We start from the raw sequence: 21,034 nt of genomic DNA on the forward strand, positions 1-21,034 counted from the left end.
CCTGGGAGAGGGTGAGGGTAGGATGCATGGGGAGGCAGGCAGAGGCTTGGAGGGAGGGAGCACAAGGCAGCCCGCAACTCTAGCTAACCCAGCCCTGCAAGCCTGGCCTAGCTGATGAAAGCATGGGAGGGTGGCAGCGTGCCTGGAGCAAGCACGGTGCCCACCCTGAATTTTCTCTGACACCTGAGCTGGGCAGGAAGCTGCCCAGGAGCTGGGCACCCCCACCCTGGCCACTTTCACTGCTACCTGCGGAGTCCCCTCCCCCAGCCACAGGGAGAAGGGCCAGCTGCCCAAACAAGCCTTTATTGCCCAACCTGAAACCACTGGGCAGCCTCTCCCTCATCCTGCTCTGTCCACATCTCTCGCAACAAAAAGGCCCTAACGAGCTAGGATGCAGAGGAAGAGACTGACTGCCAGATCTACAGGGCCGAGAGGCCTCGCCACCCAGACTAAGGAGGGGAGGGGGACGCAGAAGGCGTTCAGGGACCCAGGGTGGCTGCACATAGACTGGGGGCAGGGCTGACCCCACCCCTTCTACTAAGAGCTTCTGGATTAAGCTCTAACAGTAAAGCAATAGCAACACGGGTGCCAGGAACTCTAGAAGTGAACTGACCTGCCCAAGGTCACAAGGACAGCAAGTGTTGGAGGCAGAATTTGAAACAAGTCCCAGAGCTTCAAATCACAGCCCCAGGGGCACCCCGCAACAGCTGTCAAATTCCTCCTTCCTTCCCTGCCACTATTAGCTGGAACCTTCTGCTTCGACCTACCACGTGCCATTATGATGATGCCCATGAAGCAGAGGAGGAAACTGAGGCCTGAAGAAGGGAAGTACTTTGCTCCAGGTCTCACTCCCAAGACCTCAGTTCTTGACAACCATCCCTGCTGGCGGGAGTTGGGGCACCTGAAGATTCGTGGAATCAAGGTGAAGGTGATAGGGGTGGGGAAGCATATTACCCCTTGGGTTTAATCTGGAGGTGGGGGAGGGGGACAGAGTTGCCGCGGGACCAGGGAGGAGTTGGGGAAGGACAGGGAGCAAGGTCGACTTGCCATCCTCTCAGGCCTGGCGAGGTCAAAGCTAAACTGTGCGTTAAGGCCCCGGAGCCTGAGAGCTAGTCCCCAGTGGGAGCCGGGAGCCTAGGAGCAGCGCTCGGAAGGCCTGAGAGGACGGCGGGACCCTGCACTGGATCCCGGGGAGGCCGGTTCTCAGAGGCAGGCGGCCAAAAGCAGTCTCTCTCTCGGGGCCGGGGCCGGGGCCGAGGTAGCTCAGGCACGTGTTGATCCGACACGGTGCTGATCCCTGCCCCGGGCCTCTCCCTGCTACTCAGTGCCCTGGGTGGGTACCAGGCTGGAACCGCCCAACCGGTGGGAGTGGGGGAGGCGGCTTGGTCACCCCGCCCCAGGGGAGGGGTCGAACGCAACTCAGAGGGAGGGGGCCACAGTCTGGGATCCCAGGCCTCAGGGTGGGATGTGGGGGTTTCGGGGGTGGGGGCACACAGACACACGCACACAAACACACAGCCGACACACGGTCCGCAGCACACACGTGCCCACAGACACAAGCTCCAGATACACGCGTAGAAATCCGATCACACACACACCTACACACACACCCTCTCTCTCTCTGTCTCTCTCTCTCACACACACACACACACACACACACACACATACACACACACACCCCGAAGGACGCCAGCCTGCGAAACACACCCAGCGACAGCGCGATCGCACAGCAGACAGCATAGAGACGCGTACACGCTCTCACACACGCGGAGGTCCTGGCCGGCGGGGAGACAAAGTTGCGGAGTCGACCAAGGGAGTGTCCCGGGAGACCCCGTGGTCCGCGGTGCCTCCTGCGAGCAACCGGAGGGGGAGCTGTCCGGAGGCCGAAAGCCAGGCCCTGCCCGGCCCGGACGTCGCAGCCCCGCACGGGCCCGGCCCCCGACTCGAGAGCCCCTGCAGTCCCAGCCCTCCCCGCCTCCCTTCGCGTCCACCTCCTGCGTGGGGCTCTCCCAGCCGCCCGCCCGGCGCCCTGCAGCCCCGGCGCCGGCTCGGATCAGCCGCCCGCCAGCGCCGCGCCGAACTTGCGAAACAACAATCGGCCCGACATGTCGGAGTCGGCGGCCGCGGGGGCCCCATCCCTCCCTCTGGAGCCTCCAGCCCGGCCTGACCCGGGAGGGGCGGGGGAGACCGGCGCGACAACTTGTTCCGGGCCCGCGCGCCACCCGCGCGCGCGCGCGCGCACACACACACCCTGCCACTGCCCCTTGGGCGGCCCCGGGCCCCGGGCACACACTCAGCCACACTCACCGCATTCCTGGACACGCAGCCAGCACGCACGGACACACTCACACGCTCACATCCGCTCCAGACACGCTCCTGCACACGCATTCCCGGGTCACTTGGCATTCACTGGGACCCACGCGGCCCCCGACGGAGCACACCACCGACCCCAGGCACTCCCACTCGCACACAGCGCACGGACACGCACGTTCCGGGCCCGTTCCCACGCCTTCGCACACGTACACGCGTTCTCTGATCCGCACGCGGGCGGAATCCACGGAGCACTCCCGGTCATACGTATAACACACGACACATGCTCAGGCACAACAGTCATGCCCCGTCACGGCACACGAAATGCAAACAAATGCAACACTAAGCAGCTGCAACTCCAGCCACACAAACTCAGATGCACACACAACGGACACACAACCTACTTGGCTGCACAAACATTACGCACAGGGAGACACACAGACCCTCTGTGCCCAATGCCTCGATGTACACAACATTCACTCCAACAAACTCACGGACACACAACACATACAGCACCTTTTCTTACACACACAACTCATGGATACACAACAGTCGCAGACACAGAACACCATGAACCCGGGATCGCACATCCGACACTCAGACACACACGGGAGCAAGCTCCTAATGCCCGGTCATCCCAAACTCACACTTTCTTCCGAGCTGCGCCACGGGCCCGGGGACTCCGCAGGGCAAGCTTGGTCCGACCGACGCGCACTTACCTGCCGGAGTCTCGGTTTCGGGCGCACAGAGCTGGAAGGTGAGCGCCAGGACGAGAGCCCGGGCACGAGCCATGGTGTGCCGCCGTCTGCCCGGGAGCCTGGAGCGGGGGGCGCCGCCGGAGCCGGAGCCGAGCCCGAGGCAAGCCTGAGCCCGAGCGGAGCAGCGCGGAGCGGACCGGGACTGGCGCCGAGTCCAGAGCGGGAGCCCAGGCAAGCGGGGCGCTGACGTCAGTCCCAGCCTCGGGTTCCGCGGTCTCGAGGCGCCCCCTGGTGGCAGCCTCGGGATCTGGCGTTGGATCCTGTCTAAGGCTGCCTGGGCGCTCCCCTCCCCCACTCCTGCACCCCACCCCACCCCCACTTTCCCATCCCGCCTGGAGGTCCCGAGTGGGCCTGGACTCCACGCGACTCCGCACTGAGCGAGCCAACACCGACATTCTCAAGCAAGCATGCTCACGGTCCACGCCTACCGCTCACACAGTGCCCTCAGGGACAGAGACCCAAAGAAACCCCGACCTCTCTGTCCCGTTTGATGCTTGCACCCCCTCCACCTCTGCCCCTACAAATGCGCACTCATGCATCCCTTGAAGGACAGGAAGCTCACTGCCTGCCAAGAGCTGGTGGTTGGGTCTTTGGAATGTTAACTTTTAGAGCTGGTCATAGTACTCATTGCCCTTTTAATGTCCGTGGGACCTTTCTGATGTTAGTGATCTGTGTCATCTCTCTTTTCTTAGTTATCCTGGCTGGAGGCTTGTTTACTTATTTATTGATCTTGTTAAAGAAACAGCTTTTGGTTTGTTTGGTTTTTCTCTATTGATTTTCTGTTTTCCATTTCACTCATTTCTGCTCTCATTTTTATTATTTTTCTTCTACTTCCTTTGGATTTAATTTGCCCTTTTGTTTTTCCAGTTTAATGCAAGAGCTTAGATGGTTGATTTTAGATCTTTCCTCTTTTCTCCTATAAACATTCGGTGCTATACATTTTCCTCTAAGCACTGCTTTCGCTGAATCCCACACGTTTTGATAAGCTGTGTTTTTATTTTCATTTAATTTCCATTGAGTTCAAAGTAGTTTGACATTTCTCTTGAGATTTCTTGCTTGACTCATGTGCTATTTAGAAGTGTATTATTTAATCTCCAAGCATGTGGGGGTTTTACAGCTCTTTCTGTTAATGATTCAAGTTTAACTGCATTGTGCTCTGAGAGTAGTCATTGACTGAGTTCTGTTCTTCTGAATTTGCCAACCTGTGTTTTGTGGCCCAGAATGTAGCCTGTCCTGGGGAATGTTCCAGGTGAGCTTGAGGAGAAGGGGTGCCCTGCTATTGGGTGGAGTGGTCTGTAAATGTCGGTTATATCCCGTGGATTGATGATGTTGTCAAGTCCAACTATGTCCTCACTGATTTTCTGCCTGCTGGAAATGTTCTTTTCTGACAGAGGGGTGTTGAAGTCTTCGACTGAAACAGTGGATTCATCTATTTCTCCTTGCCACGTTAGCTTCTAAAAAGCTCTTCCTTTTCATTCTATGAGGTCCACCTCCCTCAGGAACTCTCATCGGTTCAAGTCTACTCTCTGGCCACACAGGTTAAGTATTATTAGGGCTTCCACCCAGTGTAAACCCTTGTGCAATGACCACAAACCAGTTGCGCGTTACTGTGTAAGACCAGACACCTTCTGTGTGCTCAACCCGCATGGACTTGTCCGGTCCTCGGCTTTGCTATTCCCACTATGCAGCTGAGAAAACTGAGATACAGAGCTAGAGGTGATTTTTCAAAGGTTAGGCAGTAGCAGTCAGCATGCAGCAGCACCAAGATGTGAATCAAGGTCATCTAGCCTGAGTTGAATTGGGGCTGAGACCTGCCTTTCATCTGGAATAAATCAACAATTACTGGATACTGATTCATTCATTCAACATTTGCTATGTGTCAAAGAGTAGATATAAAACAGACAAAAATCCCTACGCTCATGGAGCTTATACGCAATGAGAAAACAAGGAAAATAAACAACCAAGAGCAGCAAATTCTCTCGTATATGAGACAGCGATATGCCAGAGAAATGGGAGTGAAGAACAGTGAGGGGAAAAGCAGGGAGTGGCAGTTTTAAACAGAGCACCTACTATATGACATACCCATTATTTGTCTCCACCCCAGAACATGAGCGCCCTAAGGGTAAGGACTCTGTCTTATATTCCAGTGCTTTGGATGTAGTTAGTGCTCAATAAACAGTGAATGGATGAATGAATGAGTGAGTGGCTGTAGACATTGTCCTTGCCCTCCTCATGTGGCTTACATTGTAGGGGGAGAGACCAATAGCAAACATGCATTAAACATTTTTTTAATTTCTTTATATTTAGAGAGGAAGGGAAGGAGAGAAAGAGAGAAATATCAATGTATGGTTGCCTGTCATGGGTCCCCTGCTGGGAACTGGCCTGCAACCCAGGCATGTGCCCTGCCCGGGAATCAAACCTCGGTCTTTGGTTCGCAGGCCCACACTCAATCCACTGAGCTACACCAGCCAGGGCACATTAAACATGTTTAATGTTTAATTACAATCTTCTATGTGTACTCTAAAAGAAACAAATGGAGTGTTGTGATAAATAACTGGAGGGGTGGAGGGATCTACTTTAGTTAAGGATCCGAGAGGGATTCCCTGAGCGAGTGATGTGGTGACATTTGAGCTGAGCCTGGAGCATGCGGAGGAGCCTCCGCGATCACTGGTGAGGAGCCCTGCAGCCAGCGAAGACGGCCCGCGCAAAGGGAGAAGCTGGCGCGTCTGAGGAGCAGGCAGGCCAAGGTGGCTGGAATGGAGTGAGTGGGGAGAAGAGGGGCGTCGGGTGCAGCTCTAAGGCTGGGAGGGCCTGCAGGTCACACAGAAAACTAGGAGGCTTTAGATTAAACCATAAGAGCAGTGGGAAGCCACTGAAACATAAAGCAGAAAAATTAAAGGTTCTGATCTCTGTTAAAAAAAAGAAGAAGAAGAACTGCTCCCTAAGCAGCCAAAGGGAGCACAGGCTGAGGAAGTGCAAAGCCCTGGAAGCAGATGGATCTAACTAGGTGGTCAGTGACACTGAACAGTGCCTAGCAGTTCGAGGCATATCCAGGCCCTTCCTGTGCACTGGCTCCACTGGCTGCTGCCTCCACACTGGGGCTGGCACCACTGAGGTTGCCCTGGCCTGGAGGAGGCAGGACTGAGGACACCTGGGCTCTTGGTCTCCTCTCTGGTGAGCCCCGACGAGCTCCAGGCTGAGCTAGGAAGGGGCCAAAAAGACAGCAGGCAAGGACCAGAGGCAGAGAATGAAAGAGAGTCACAGGGTGACAGAGAGAAGCAAGAAAAAGGTGATAAGGCCCTGACTGGCAACTGGGCGTGGTCCCACAAAGCAAAAGGTTTGCCAGTTTGATTCCTGGTCAGGAATCAAATGGTCAGGGTACATGCCTGGGTTGAGGGTTCGTTCCCTGGTCAGGGCATGTAAAAGAAGCAACCAATCAGTGTCTTTCTCTCTCTCTCACTGATGTTTCTTTCCGTCTTTCTCCTTCCCTTCCCCCTCTCTATAAATAAATTCCTTATTTAAAAAGGAATTGGTGATGGGGAAGAAATGGAGACAGAGAGATGCTGGAGCAGAGAAGAGACAGAAGGTACAACCCAGAAAACAAAAGTCACGGAGAGAAACCTGGGGAACGGCAGGGACAACCAAGAATGACGCTGTTTGCAGATAACGCTTACAGGAGCCTCTGACAGAGGTGCACCATGGAAACCAAGGCTCAGAGGGTATAGGGCACTTGCCAAAGGTCACACGACTGGTAAGTGGTGGGCCCAGGACACAAACCCGCACCGGACTAATTCCATGCCCCTCTGGTCTTTGTGCAGGGAAGTCTACAGGGCAGGGGCTCTGGTGGGAAGAGAAGGAACACAAGCAACAGGTGGGCAAGTGAAAAGAGAACATTCTGCTATACCTGAAAAAGACTATAAAACTTCTCTAATCCTAGAGAGAAGAGAGAAGGAAGAAGAAAAGTCCTTCCCTGAGTGACCCAAATTTAAGGAAAAGGAGGCAGCACGACAGGCAGGGCCAGGCCATGAGGAAATCCAATTACTTTCAACTCATGGAATATTTATGACCCCAACCCTGCGCCAGGCCCCATATTGGGTGCTGGCGTCATGGAGATGCACCAAACAGGGTTGCACTCTTGCCTGGAGGGGGAAATGGGCACATAAATAAATGAGAGGCTACATCCTAAAGGCCATAACACCTACCCAGAGAAAAGACAAAGGCAACAGGGGTTGACTCAACTTAGGGATTCAGGAAATAACATCCAACAAATAATGTGTGAACCTGGAGCTTCCCATGTACGCAAGGCAGGGAAAACCATATCAAGCAGAAGGAGCAGGCTGAATAAAGACACGAGACATGTAAGTTCCGAGAAAGGTGGGTATCAGGTACAGTTGGATCATGGGCTGTGCACTGTCCAACAGTAAGAGATAAAGTCAGTGTGGGAGACAGAATGCAAAGGCCTTGATGCAAGCCCAGGACTATTGGGCTCAACCCCCTAGATCAATGGTTTTCAAACTTGTCCCTAGGGGGACCCCGGCATTCCTCCAGCCAAGGTGAGGGGTTTTACCATTGCATTAAAACTAGTCATAATTTTTCTAATTCGCAAAAATGGAAGTTAAGTGCATTGAACATAATTTTTTGTTGTTGCTTTAAGGTGTCTTTCCACCATACATTTTTCTGAAGACTTCAGTAAATGTTAGTAGTGTGACAGAATGATGGAATGAGCACAGAATCGCAGTTTTGTTTACAATTTTAAGTTTAATATATCAACTGTTAGTGGTGTTTTACAAAGAACTGTAGTTTCTGGTTCTCTCTAAAGGAATTGGGGAGGCAGAAAAAAGGGAAGGGATCTCAGGGAGAAGCTGTTGACACAGTTCTGAGAGCTGAGGGCCTAAACAGAAGGTGAAGGCAACCAGGATGGAGGAGACTAAGACCAGCCCCAAGGAGGAGACTTGCCAGGCTTCCCACAGAATTGAGGGGAGCCAATCTGGTAGAGAAGATAATGTCAACAGCTCAATGTCCCCTAGGGAGTCTTACAAGAGAAGTCACCCCGTGTGTCACTGTGAAAATAGAAGATAAGCAAGGCTGAAAATGTGTGTGGGCGTGCATGTAAGTGCAGTATGCACCCAAGTCTTTCCCCCATCATGGGACACCAACTTGCTCTATAATAAAAGCAAGTACAGTCCTTTTCAGTGTGGCTCAGTTGGTTAGATGTTGCCATTTCAGTTCCCCATCAGGGCACATGCCTAGGCTGTGGTTCGATCCCCAGTCGGAAGCATATAAGGGAGGCAACCAATTGATGTTTCTCTCTCTCTCTGTGCGTCTCCCTTCCTCTCTCTCTAAAATTACTAAGCACAGTAAAAAAAAAATAAAAGCAAATACAAACACTTTTTGAGCACGTCCTATGAGCCAAGCCCTAGTCTGTATGTTTTACAGGTGATATCTCTTATTTACCCTTCACAGTAACCCCCTAAACACATTCAGCAAAAGCTTTCGTGTGCCAAGCATTCTTTTGCTCAGTGCTCCAAGTGAAGTGAATAATATCTTACTTGATCCTCACAACAGCCTTGAAACAGATGCTATTATTTCCTTCATTTCAAGATAAGGAAATGGAGACACAGAGAGGTCAAGAGACTTGTCCAAAATCACTTTGAAGTGGTTCTAGAAAGTGGCTGAGCCAGGACTCAAACCCAGATTGGCCAGAGCCCGGCATCTGCACCCTTCAACACGGCACTTTGCTTTCTTCTCTTCCTCAGAGAAAAGGCTCTGAGTTAAAGAGCTTTGGGTCCATAAAATCCAGAGGAAGGAACTTTTCCTTACCCTTCAAAGCCCTGGCTCAGTGTTTCTCAAAGCCTCTTCCCTGGGCCACCTGCCTCAGAATATTCTTAAGAGCTTGTAAGAAATGTACGTTCCTGAAGACCTGCCCAAGACTCTAACACAGTAGGACTAAGATGAAACCTCAGGTGCTTTTTGTACACATGGAAGATTCTGAGTCACAGAACTGGCTCCAACAGCACCTCCTCCAAAAACCCCTCCCCAGCCCCCTTCCCAAACCCCTCCCTCTCTCCTCCACTCCAACAGTGCACTCTGTCATGCTCCTACCCTTTAACTGGGGTTTTAGTTCAGCTCATGTCTTCACTCCACCAAAAACATGACCTAGTGTCGTTACTGGACTACATCTTTTTACAAAGCACTTCCATTGTCCTACTTAATCGTTTTCTAAACCGAGAATTTTCAGAGCGGGCCCTCCTCCTTGTGAACCCTCTCTTACAACTGAACATGCCGCGTTTTACAAGGCACTCCCCGGTCCACAATAACGTTATTCTACTGTTTCATCTTATCCGCACGACTGTCTTGAAGGAGGAATATTCTTTCCCATATTCCTAGGAGAAGACAGACTCCGCGTTTCAGTCATTTGCCCAAGGTTCCCAAGCTAGGAAGCGGCAGGGCTGGGTTTAGAACCTAAATCTTCTAACTCCAAAGCCAGTATTCTTGCCTCCACATCAGCTTATATGTACTCTACTCAGTGTAGGGAACTCAGCTTTGCCTCCCTGTGCTATTAGAAGTGTAGATTAAATGAAATCATGCCTTTAATGGCCTGGGCACAGTGAGCTCTCTACAAATTGTGGGGAGAGGGAGAAACTGAGGCCGGGGAAGGGAAATGTCTTCCCCGAAATCAAACAGCAGATCGAAGACTGCAGACATAGCTTTGGGCCCGTCTCAGGCGCTCCCTGTGGGGAGATCAACTGTGGCGGGCTAGAAATCTTCGCGACTCCCTCCAGTACCCCCACCGTGCATCCCTCTCCTCCCGCGCAGCCTCACAAGGCGCCACAGTGCTGGCGGCGGAGGAAGAGGGACCGCCCTTTAAAAGGAGCAAGGGGCGCGGTCACGGGGAGGGGCAGGGGGCGGGGCGCCAGCGCGCGCCGTCGCCGGATGATGACGTATTCCGGCGTCCGGCTACGAGTTCTTGGAGTGAACATGAGGGTCAGCCGCACTCGGTGGTTGGCGCGAACCGCGGCTCTCCTGCGGCGGAGGCTGCTACCTGCCCCCGGCTGCCGCCTGTCTGCTATCACCGCCTACTCTGCATCCGCGGACCCCTCCCGGGTCCGGGCGCTGGTCTATGAGCACCATGGGCACCCAACCAAGGTCGTCGAGTAAGAGACAGCGCCGAACCGGGGCAAGGGGACTGTGGTTCTTGTAGGGTTTTAAGACGGCTGTGGGGAAGGGGGCCGGGAAGGAAGCGAATAATAGGACCGAAACTGAGGCCCAGGGTACGTTTGGAAGCTTGGAAAGCCCGTGCTTCTAAGAAGTTAAAGACCCGAGGGGCACAATTTTATCGGCAGCAGTGGCTGACGTTTATGGGTCAAGTACTGTATGTCAGGCAACCCCTGTGTACATGGAGGCTCTCATTTAATCGTCACCACAACCTTTGGGCTAGGTCCTTGACGTAGTCTGACTTTCAGATGAGAAAACTGAGGCATAAGAGAGGTAAAATCACTTGCCCAAAGTCACACAGCCAATAAGGGGCAGAATCGGAATTTGAATCCAGGTCCGACTAACTGCGTTCTTACCTTCTATTATTTTTGGAGAGGATTTTCAGAATGCTTTTACACCCATTTGGATCTTCACTTCTCAGTAAAGTAGGTCATTGTTTCCATTTTACAAGGGACAAGAGACTTGTCCAAAGTGCTATACTAACAAAGATTGGAACAGAAACGGGAAGCCATAGCTTCTGACGCCTCCTCCTGTGGTTTCCTCTCCACGGCCTTGAATGCGTGTCTGTAGTTGCAAAGTGCTCCTGTCTTGGAGTCAGTGCAGACCTGAGGTCAAATGCATACTCCTCCTATTAATAGCTGTTTGATCTTGGACAGGACGCTCAGCTCCTCTGAGCCCTCATTACTTTCATAATAATGTCCTCCAAAAATTCTGGTAGATCTTAATCCATGATTTTTGCTCACAGCTGATAAAGGCAGTATGTGACTTGTCAACCATCATAAATCTGCACATAAGTAACTACAGGCACACCTGATTTCATTGCACTTTACGGACATTGGGTGTTTGCAAAATGAAGGCAAGACCCTATACCAGCGATAAGATTACGACCCGGTTTATTGATAGACTCGCCTTGTAGTGCTCTGAAACCTAACCTGAAAATCTCCTGTGTAGCTCCTCAAATGAGGGCGAGTGTGGACTGTAGTGGAGCTAAGGTGAAAGCCCCAATCCCGAATTCAGAAGACCTGGGGTCAAACCCTTGACCCCCGCTGTCCTAGCTGTGTTTGGCAAGTTACCAAGGTTCTCAGAGCCTTGGGTTCATCATCTTTAAAAATGGAGATAGTACTTTTACAGCTCATAGTGCTCACCAGCTGAGATCAGTCTGGTGTCAGAAAGTGCCTACACTCCCACAGCCCCTTGTTTGCAGCTCTGGTTCCCAGCAAATAGTTGGACTGTTTTCCAGAGGATAGGCGCAGGGGACGACTTCACGGTTAACATACAGGCCCTAGTGCTGGCTTCGGTGGCACATGCACTAAGATTGGAACGATACAGAAGATTAGCATGGTCTCTGCACAAGGGCAGCACACAAATTCCTGAAGCGTTCCATATTTTTACCAAAAAAAAGACAAGGTGGATGTTTGGACAGCCAGAGGGGATACATTGCAGATAAATTCAAGGTCATTCACTCAGCCTAGCCACATCCATTTGAATTGTGACCAAAAGAATTTTGAGAAGACTCATCAATAAACCCCAAATTGTATGTTGCTCATAAGTAATAAATTACCAGTAAACCCTAAAGTGTATGTTAATCATGAGTAATAAATCACCAGTACACCCCAAATTATATATCAGTCATAAGTAATAAATTACCCCAAGGACTGTGCTGTAACGATCTAGTAAATCTCTGATGATCACACCTTTTCCAAAAATGAGCCCCAGACAGGAACAATGTAGAGTCTTTCTTCTCACAGGCTTGTGACTTATGTGTCTGGTCTGGGGCCACATTGTTAATCTGTGTCTGATTTCAGTAAGAAGCACACCTTTTATTGTGTTCTGTGGTGATGAGGAAGGCATCTCCAATGTTTGGGGACCCTCTGGGAAGGTTGGGCAGTTGAGGGCAGTTGCCTCCTGATTGATCTCCTCTTGGAGAGCTAGGGACACTGAAACAGGCTTGCTGCAGATGCCACTTAGAGAAAAAAGACAACCGTCTTGTCTCCTGTGGAGCCCTGGGAAATTCCTAGAAGTTCAAAACATGACACTTCCATGACCCATTGTGTTCAGCCCTGGCTTCACATCTCAGTCACCTATGACACTTTTAGAAACTACATACTCCCGGGTACCACCCCTGAAGTACTTAGTAAGGCTAGGATGGCCCTGAAATCTGTGTTTTTTAAAGCTCTCCAAGCGACTCTGATGCCAGGCCAGGGTTGAGCACCGCTGCCCTGTGGATGTGGACGGTCAGGCCGGTGGGCAGTTCTGCCTCGGAGTGGCAGCTTTCCCTTCTGACTCCCGTTCAGGCAACTTGGCTTGATCAGGGTTGGACTGAGGCCAGAGGCTGGGATTCTCTTTGTAGTCATGTCTTGGGAGGATAGGATAGGGTATCCGCACTGTCACAGAAAGGATCAGGTGTCCTTTAAACATACCAGTGACTGGGTATGTGGGTCAGGTTACACCAGGTAGGGTCTTGGAACCACTGAGTCTGAGCAGAGTGTTCCCCAGACGCGTGCGGTTTGTGGCGTTTGCACCGAGTGCTGGGAGCAGCAGGGAGGGGATGAGGAATCCTCGGGTCTGAGGGGCTGGGGAACTTCTCAAAGCGAGTCCTCCAGGGAGCTCCTGTTCTCATTTCAACATTCCGAATGGCCTTCTCTTCAGTTCTGCCGCCCCCCAAACTAAGCTCTACCCTCCTCTACCAAGTCTTTTCCCCTGATACTGTAGAGTTTCTTTTCCCCCAAAGTGAACTCCCCTACTTATTTGGGCCTTCTTCATTTAAAGAGGTGAACTGCTGATCTAAATGAAGTTACGTGCAGGACAAACAATGACATGGGAGAGTGATAAACATTCTAGAAATTTCAGAGGCCCGCATGGCCATTACCCCTTGCGTAGAGTTCCAGGTTCTCTCCAGTGTCTTTCCCTTTCCTTTTGTTTCTGAACGTTCCCTTTCAGAAGTTTGCATGCGCTGTGCCTTATGGTGAAAGCTGCTCTCATGTATTCTGTACTCGCTATGTGGCAGGCATGGGACTGAGTTCTCCACATATATTATGGAATTTAATGAAATACCCCAGTGTGGTCACTGTAATCCCCATTGTACAGACAAGGTAACTGAGGCTCAGGAAGCTTGAAAGGCACTTGTCCAAAATCATACAACTAGGATGTTGCTTTATTCAAAGTCCTTGATACAGACATAGACCCGAAGAAACCATGACGATCATCCCACATGTTTTTTGAGAATGTGATGGGGGATGAAACTGGGAGTGAGGTCGGTCAGAAGAGACAGAGGAGCTATAGGTCTGCTCTTCACAGGAAGGACGGTGCACCCTGGGGAAGATGGTGGGAATGCTGTCCCTCGTCTCTGCCTCTTTTCAGGATCCTGAAGCTTTCCTAGAACAGCGTCCTGGTCGTCATGGCTCTCACCTGCTGCTGCTAGCACAAAACGAGACACAGCCACTGTGCTGGCTGTGTGGAATCCGGGGAGCAGGTGGCAGGCGGCCGGGCGGTGTAGCCGCAGGGAGTTCTCACGGCAGGGCGCTGTCTGTTCTCACACATTTCTTCTTTTTCCAGTTGATGTCAGTGTTCAAACCCCAAACTCTGTGCTGGTGACTTGGTTTATAAAACAGAATTCTGGTACTTTGAAAAAAATTAGCATTTTGGTTTGGCGTCCTGTTGAAAACCGGGATTTTGTTTGTTTTGTCTCCTGCAGCTCTCTATTGTGGTCCTGAATGAAGGGGGGCGGACAGAGTTCACTAGGTTAGCCTGCATTCATTCCCAGAGGGCCTAGGGAGTGCTAGGCGCCGAGCCCGCAGAGGGGTGGTCCGTGCGGTCTTCGCCCTCAGGAACTTGCCATCTAGTCCAGGAGAGAAAGTACAGAAATGTTCCTGGCAGGGCTCCTGCATGTGCAAATACCGGAGGGAAGAGATGAGAAAACGTGGTGTGTGCGACAAACAAATACTTAGTAAGTGCCCATCAGTGACCCTCTGAGGGAGGTGTCTGCTGAAACAGGCACAGAGGGACCAACCTGCGCTCGCGGGATTCTAACTCAGGCTGGATTCTACGTCCTGTGGCACCTGAACATCACCTTCCCTCTGGACTCCACACTAGGCTGCGGGGTTTAGGGCCAAGCCCTTTCCCCCCACTTGCTCATTCTTGCCTCTAAGGGCGAAACCCAGCAGGCACACCTCTGGGGGACTAAGCGTTTTCTCCATGTCCAGAGTGTCTGGGGGGAATGCTGCCCCCCAGTGCGACCCCAAGTTACTGCGCTGTCTGGCCCTCGCCTAGCGGCTCCAACAGCCCTCTGGTACAGTTCCAGGCCATCCCCACCCTGGATGGGTGGCAGGGTCCTCAGGTTAGAGAAGGAAAAGCAAAGCGGATAAGAGATTAGTCTGTGGCTCCGGTGTGTCAAGGGGACTGGCCGGGGTTCTGGTCTCCACACTGCCATTCATTATTACAGTGAGGAAATCTCTCCAGTCTCTGTTTTTGGGTTTTTGCTTTTTTCATTTTCTTTGATAAAGGGGTTGACCAAAGTCAGCAGTGGTAAATGCAAGCATTTGTGCTGTCCCCTCCACCTTCCATCCTCTCTGCCGATGACAAACCCTCAACAGCTCCCTCATTTATATACCTCAAACCCTACACACCTCTGTACCCCATGCTGCCCAACAACTTTTTCCTGCCCAGACAAGAGGAGGCCTCAGCAGTGTTTTCAACATGGTACTGCAGCCATGGAAGTTGTTAGGTGACACAAATCCTCTTTGATCCAACAATTATCCTGCCCTGACGATTCTATGAAACTGAAGCAAGCCTTAGACTGCCTGCTGGTCAGTGGTTGCTCTAGCAACCTCGGGGAACACTGCTGTGGCTAGAAATCTGTGGTCCTGGGCACAAGACTTCACCAAGGCCCCCTTTGCCATCAGTTGGTTACCCAGTGGGCAGCCCACTAGGCAGGGGCTGCTCAGTCACCTTTGCACCTATCAGAGACAAAAGCAGTGGCAGGCAGAGACCCCGCCGCCTGCCCTGGCCCGGTCTTGCTCTCTGGAGCAACAGGGAGAGTTAGGCCTCAGCAAAGCAAGCAACAGGGACGCGGCAGCTCCCCTCAAGCAAGTGTCCTGATGTCAGCAGACTAGAATGTTACGGGGCTTGTAAGCTTCATCTTAATTGCAGAAAAGTAGGGGATTGAGAAGGGAGAAGGTTTCTTTGCCAACCCTGGGTAGAAACTTCCAGAAGCTGCCCCAAGTCTCTGACTCCCTTTTGTTCAAAATGAGTGAGCAAAAAGTCCTGGATGGTAGGAGAGCAAGATTTCTTTGAGGCAGGAAGGGAAGCAGGCGCACCTATCACACCAAAAGACGTGGGACGGATGAGCTTGGCTTGGGGAAGGGAGCTTCCCTGAGGGCCAAGGACTCCTGTGGAGCCCCCCCGCATCAAGGCCCCCAACATCCCCTACTGGGGGATGAGCTGAAGAACTTCATTTCTCTGAGATTTCCAGGCTCTGCTTATTAATTATTAATCAAGTCTCAGGACAACTGTGTCCATCCAGCACAGCAGGCGTTTGACCAAGTCACAGGAGAAGACTTGTTTGTAACCATGGGGGTTGCAGGCAGGCCAGGGAAAGCCACATAAGATGTCAGTTTCCTCCACCCAGTGTCCCCTGGGAGGGGACACATTCTTTGCCGTCCATAGTGAGCAGGTGAGAAAGTGTCCATGTTCTCTGACTCTCTCCCTGCGCCTGTTCGTTGTGCTCAAAATAATTTTGACCCGTGTGAGGGGACTGAGTGGAAGATGCAAGATAAGTACAAATGGTTGCTAATTAAATGCGGAAGGCGGGAAAGCTATCTTCACGGCGCTGGCTAGTGCCCGCCTTACACAGCAGATCTAACTGAACAGTCCCCAGAGCCCTGGCCTCTTTTTCCCCCTCTCAAAAGGCTCTTTCTTCGGCCTGCTTTTGTCTCCCTTGTAGTTCACATGGCATCACAGGTGTACAGCTGCAGCCTCAAAGGAGCCATTGTGACCTTATCCAGCCCGGGATCTGTTGAGTGGAGGCAGTGGCGTCCCTCCGAGTTGCGTGGCGCCATCACCCTCACAGGGGAAGGCCCTGGACGTCCAGGGGAAGCGACTTGAGAGCTAGCCAGGCTGTGTTTGGGCACTCCATGTGTGCTCCACTGCACAGCCACCAGTTCCTTTGGTGAGTTTAAAAAAAACAAGAAGAAATTGCTATCATTACACCAGAGGTCCAACTCCTGGAACTCAGACTCGCGCCGCTTTCCTTCCTGTCTTGGCAGGCTGGTATCCTTGACGACGCTGTTAGAACTCTGCAGGAGCAGCGGTGTCTGTGGTATTGATGGCGTTCCACAGGGCAGGCCTGGGCTGGTCTCCCAGGGTGAGACTCGGCTGGTCCAACACGCCTTCCCCCGGGCGCACAGCGTGTATGTCGGGCCTGCCACCGCCCTCACCCACCTGTGTTTTGGCTTCAGCTTTCCATGTCCTAGACCCTCGTCCCCATCACATTCTCCTCCCCTCCCACTTCTGTGGATGTCACCTAGCGCAGAGCAGCCAGGCCACCCAGAAGACAAAGAAGAGAGCTGGGAGCAGGCTGGAGCCCGGTGCAGCACTTCTCAAAGCGCTGTCTGGGGGCCGGCAGTCCCTCCGCGAGCTGTGTGACAGTGTTCCCAGCTGAGCCCACTCCTGGAGCTTTGATTGCTCGGAGCCACAGGGGTTTCTTTACTGGAGGACTTCTCACAACCTTTATGACTCTGCTCTGCTGTCTGGATCTTATAAAGGGGATTTAGTGGGCAGCCATTCCCAAACGAATAGCACCCCAGGGAAGACCTAATAATAACATCTCCCAGGACAAAAGTCCACAAACAGCGGGAGGGGTGCAGGCCTAGTGTTCTACAGTCTGAGATTTGGAGTCAGGCTTCAGGTCAAGTTTTGCCACTTACTAACAGTTTCACCTTGGGCAAGTTACTTAACTTCTGAGCCTCAGTTTCCTGTATGCAAATTAGAGTGACAACATTCTCCAGACAGGTGTTTTGAGGACTAAACAGCACCAGGTATATAAAATGTTAAGCACTATGCCTGGAGCTTAGTAAACTGTCGACATTAGTTGCCATTTAATTGTCCAGCCATCGCCCAAAATATGTTCACTACCCTAGACTTCATGCCATTCGGCTGGGGCCTGCTTTAAGCTTTCTCCCCAGTCCACAGCACTCTTCTTTTGTCCCTTGTCATCATCCAATTACCCAAGCCACGGGCCCAGGAGCCATCAAAGATTTCTCCGTCCCCCCACATGGAGTTGGTTACCAGGTGACATCAGTGCTACTCATATAAGAGATTCTAGGTCAGGGGTGTCACACTCATTTTCACCGGAGGCCACATCAGCCTTGCAGTTGCCTTCAAAGGGCCCAATGTAATTTAATACCGTATAACGTAACTACTCCTTAACTAGGGGCAAGGAGCTCGGAGCTGCCACCAGGTAGAAACAAGGTGCTAGGCGGATAAAACAAGGCAGAAGGCCGGGTTCAGCCAGGGGCTGGGGGGCGGTTGGCATGTGTTTGCCACCTGTGCTCTGGGCTGTCTGATCCTGCCTGTTTGCACAGCTCCACTCTGCACTGCGCCTGTCACCTGGCCGTTTTCTGTGCCACTTTCTCTGGCAGGAAAGTCCTCCTTCACTCTGTCCACCCAGTAAACTCCTGTTTATCCTTCGAGCCTCAACTAAACTGTCACTTCTTCCCAAGCCCCTTTGCTCACTCTGCTGTCTTCCTGCAGCTGGTTCACCTCAGCCGCTGTCAGCACCACGCACCTGCCTCAGAGACAGCACTTCTGTGTGACTGCCCACACCATCAGGTCCTGGGCAGATTTTTTTTCATCTTTAAGCCCCATGGCACCATACCTAACACTTAGTAGGACTATCAATATTTGTTGAATTAAATTCACTTGAATTTTCCAGAAAAATTGTCTTCCTTTCAGCGATCCTTTACAGAGGTATGGCCAGCTTGTAGTGGCCTGCCCAGGAGGGGAGCTAGCCACTGAATCAATAGGATGAATGTAATGGCTAATAGCCTGCCCAGGAGGGGGCTAGCAGCTGAGTCAACAGGATCAGGGAGAGCAAGTAACTAAGTAACTAGGAAGTAAGAAAGAATTTCGTATTAACTCCTATCAGCAGTTCAGCTTTCTTGCTTCTATAAGCTGCTTCCTGCTTTCTCACCAGAAGTAATGGCCTGAGTGACAGACTGCCCCCTCACCCTATATAAGCAATTTTCCCCACTGATCGGGGCCCAGAATTTGGAGACTGCCTCCTCTGGGTCTGCATGGGTAAGTAAAGTTCCACTCCGTACACCCAAAAGCGACTGAGTTGTTTTCTGTAACAAGCTAACTGTTTCAGAGGCTTCCTTGGACTGGTAACAGGTGCCACCGGGCACTGAAGGATGCTTTATGCACTCAGGTCACCCTGTGAGCCAGGCTCCAGTGTCCTCCCAGTTTCACAGACCAGGGTTTCAAGGTTTATCTATCTGGTAACTGACCAGGGCAGGATTCAAACCCAGGACTGCTGATTTCGACCCAAACCCACGCTCTGGCCTTCATCTGTGAACTGTGATCTGCCTGGATTCTCATCTTGACCACGGCCATCTAGAGCTTTAAGAAGTACCATCTTACTGCATCTCTGGGCTGAACTTGCCTGTGAGGAAGAGCCATGGGTTTTTGCTCAGACCAGACTCTCTTAGAGGTCATCTCCATTTGTTTATTCGCTCCCATCTTTCAGGCCTGTTTTCCCTAAGAGCCCAGAATCAGGAAGAGCAAATACAAGCCTCAATAGCTAAGTCCCTGTGGTTTGAGCCTCTCCTCCGCCCTAAACGACTGGCACTTCTGTGCCACATTTTCTCTCTGGAGAGGAGACTTGGATCATCTCTGTGGGGAGCCACGAGCGCTGTTCTGGTCACCAGCACTGTGCTGCAACCGAGAGTCCTCTGCTCTCCCTGAGCTCCCGATCTAATAGGAGGCAACTCACTGTGACTGCAAAATGAGGAGGTCAGTAAAAAAAGCCCTGAACTGAATCGGAAAGGCCTGGATCTAATTCCAAATTCATGCCCACAACCCCGAAATCCAAACAGCTCTGCACACTGAGCCTTGTTCTTCTTTTTTAATCATTTGTGTTTTTTCGTAACTTTTGGAGGCAAAACCTGACCTCCAACATGAAGTTCTTAATGTGGTCGTTATTCGTTCCCTTACTGTGAATATGTATGTGTTTTGTTGCAAAGCAGCGTGTCTGATGGTGGAGTGCTGCCCCATCCCCCACGTGGGGCAGAGATAAAACACAGTTCAGAACCCTGAGGCATGCACATCTCACCCCAAGTGTTTCGAAAAGGAATGTGAATTTGTGCCTTGTGATCAATTGAAAAATATGTATGAAAAAATTTCGTAAACTAGAAAGCAACGAGCTCGGGTAAGAAGGTCTTATGGTGTGATCGCTGTTTCTGTGTAATGGGGGCGTTCAGGAGCCCAGAAGTGGATCAGTAGATGTCTTAGGGGGAGTGACATTTGAGTTGGTTCTAAAACAGTGAGTTGAATTTTTCACTTCCTGGAGAATCTGCGGGAAAGCCTGGGCCGAGGCAAGAGCATGTGGAGACTGCAGGGAAAACAATGTCTCAAAAGCTTGAGGGCATGGACTTTGCTGGCTTACACAAAAGCTCAGATTATATGTCAGAATGCCAGAGAGAAGCAGCACAGATGATCCAAAGGGGCCACCAGTCCATGGTCCATGCTGTCTGGGCATAGTGTGTCTTTGCAGTGCCAGCTGATTTGTGCATTCACAGAAAAGCTTCGCTGTCTGCTTAGCGGGCTGGGGAGCTTCTGACGCCTCCGCTTCCCCTGGCCCGTCCAGCAAGAATCAAGCCCGCTCACCGCTCCTGGCAGGTGCTCACTCTCCTTGCTGCCTTCCGCTTGGTCTGGAGGAAGCCGCCAGCCATTTGACTGCTCCAGCATCAGACTACCAGGCTCACATGGATCATACACTTACTGCTTTTGGTGGCCTTGAGCAATCTGTATCCCTTCTTTTGTGCCTTTGTTTCTCGGATATAAAATCAGAATAATAGTAGAAAGCTGGCATGGAGAGCACTCAGCATAGTGACTCACCGGTAAGCACTCGAGCAGCAGTTACTGTTATTATTACAAGGACCCCCCTCCAGCCGCACATAAACACGCACATTCCTCAGCATTTACCAAAAAAGGGGGCGGAGGAATCTCTCTCTCTATTCTCTCTGCCACGTCGTCAACTTCTTCCTAGTTACCCACTTTCTCTAACAAGTATTTTTATTTTGTTTTTTTATAGCTGTTTCTCAACCATGGTGAGGTACAGCCTCCCTTATTTTGGTCATAATCTGGTACAGGGGTTCCCACATTGGGACCCCCAGAGTCCTTGCAGGCAGTCAGAGGGGTTCCCAGACTAATTTCAGGATGCTGGGGACAGGAAGGTAAGTAAGTAAGAGCACCAACTTTGCAAGTAGGGAAGCCTCGCCACTGTCCAAGTGTCTTACCTGTCCAGTGATCTCTGGCAGCCTCCACTTCCTACCTGATAGAATGGAAATAGTAATACTTCCCTCATGGAAGTGTTACATCTTAGATCGTGTATTTAAAGCCCCAGCACAGGACGCCGTGTGTAATAAATACCTGCCACCATTATTACTATTAGTACAAGACATTTCTTGAAAGTCACACTTTTACTGCAAAATGGAGCCTCAGACATAATTAAAAGGTCAGATTTCCATGAAAAG

At 51.5% G+C, this 21,034-nt stretch overlaps 2 protein-coding genes and 1 non-coding gene across 10 annotated transcripts in view; 2 read left to right on the plus strand and 1 right to left on the minus strand.

Annotated features, from left to right (window-relative positions):
- The window catches only part of PTPRU (protein tyrosine phosphatase receptor type U), a 75,860-nt gene extending 72,655 nt beyond the window's left edge, over positions 1 to 3,205 (minus strand). For 3 of the 4 annotated variants that reach the window (XM_037149284.2, XM_053660412.1, XM_053660410.1), the window contains exon 1: positions 3,030 to 3,205. In XM_037149284.2, coding sequence (XP_037005179.1) covers positions 3,030 to 3,102 — 73 coding nt within the window. In that variant the 5' untranslated portion in view covers positions 3,103 to 3,205. Of the gene's footprint in view, positions 1 to 767; positions 1,041 to 3,029 lie in introns of those variants that run through there. The other variant, XM_053660411.1, reaches the window with a different exon arrangement.
- A 6,804-nt stretch (positions 3,206 to 10,009) lies between these two features.
- Positions 10,010 to 21,034, plus strand: part of MECR (mitochondrial trans-2-enoyl-CoA reductase) — a 30,809-nt gene continuing 19,784 nt past the window's right edge. For 3 of the 5 annotated variants that reach the window (XM_037149281.2, XM_053660417.1, XM_037149280.2), the window contains exon 1: positions 10,010 to 10,222. In XM_037149281.2, coding sequence (XP_037005176.2) covers positions 10,047 to 10,222 — 176 coding nt within the window. In that variant the 5' untranslated portion in view covers positions 10,010 to 10,046. Of the gene's footprint in view, positions 10,223 to 16,224; positions 16,450 to 18,458; positions 18,579 to 21,034 lie in introns of those variants that run through there. The other 2 variants (XM_037149283.2, XM_053660418.1) reach the window with 2 other exon arrangements.
- Positions 11,569 to 11,673, plus strand: LOC119052537 (U6 spliceosomal RNA). The gene has a single exon (XR_005083135.2). It is a non-coding gene; the product is annotated as a U6 spliceosomal RNA (small nuclear RNA).

Source organism: Artibeus jamaicensis, unplaced genomic scaffold, assembly GCF_021234435.1.
Source record: "Artibeus jamaicensis isolate MK-2021 breed Jamaican fruit bat unplaced genomic scaffold, CSHL_Jam_final scaffold_847, whole genome shotgun sequence".
Lineage (NCBI taxonomy): Eukaryota > Metazoa > Chordata > Mammalia > Chiroptera > Phyllostomidae > Artibeus > Artibeus jamaicensis.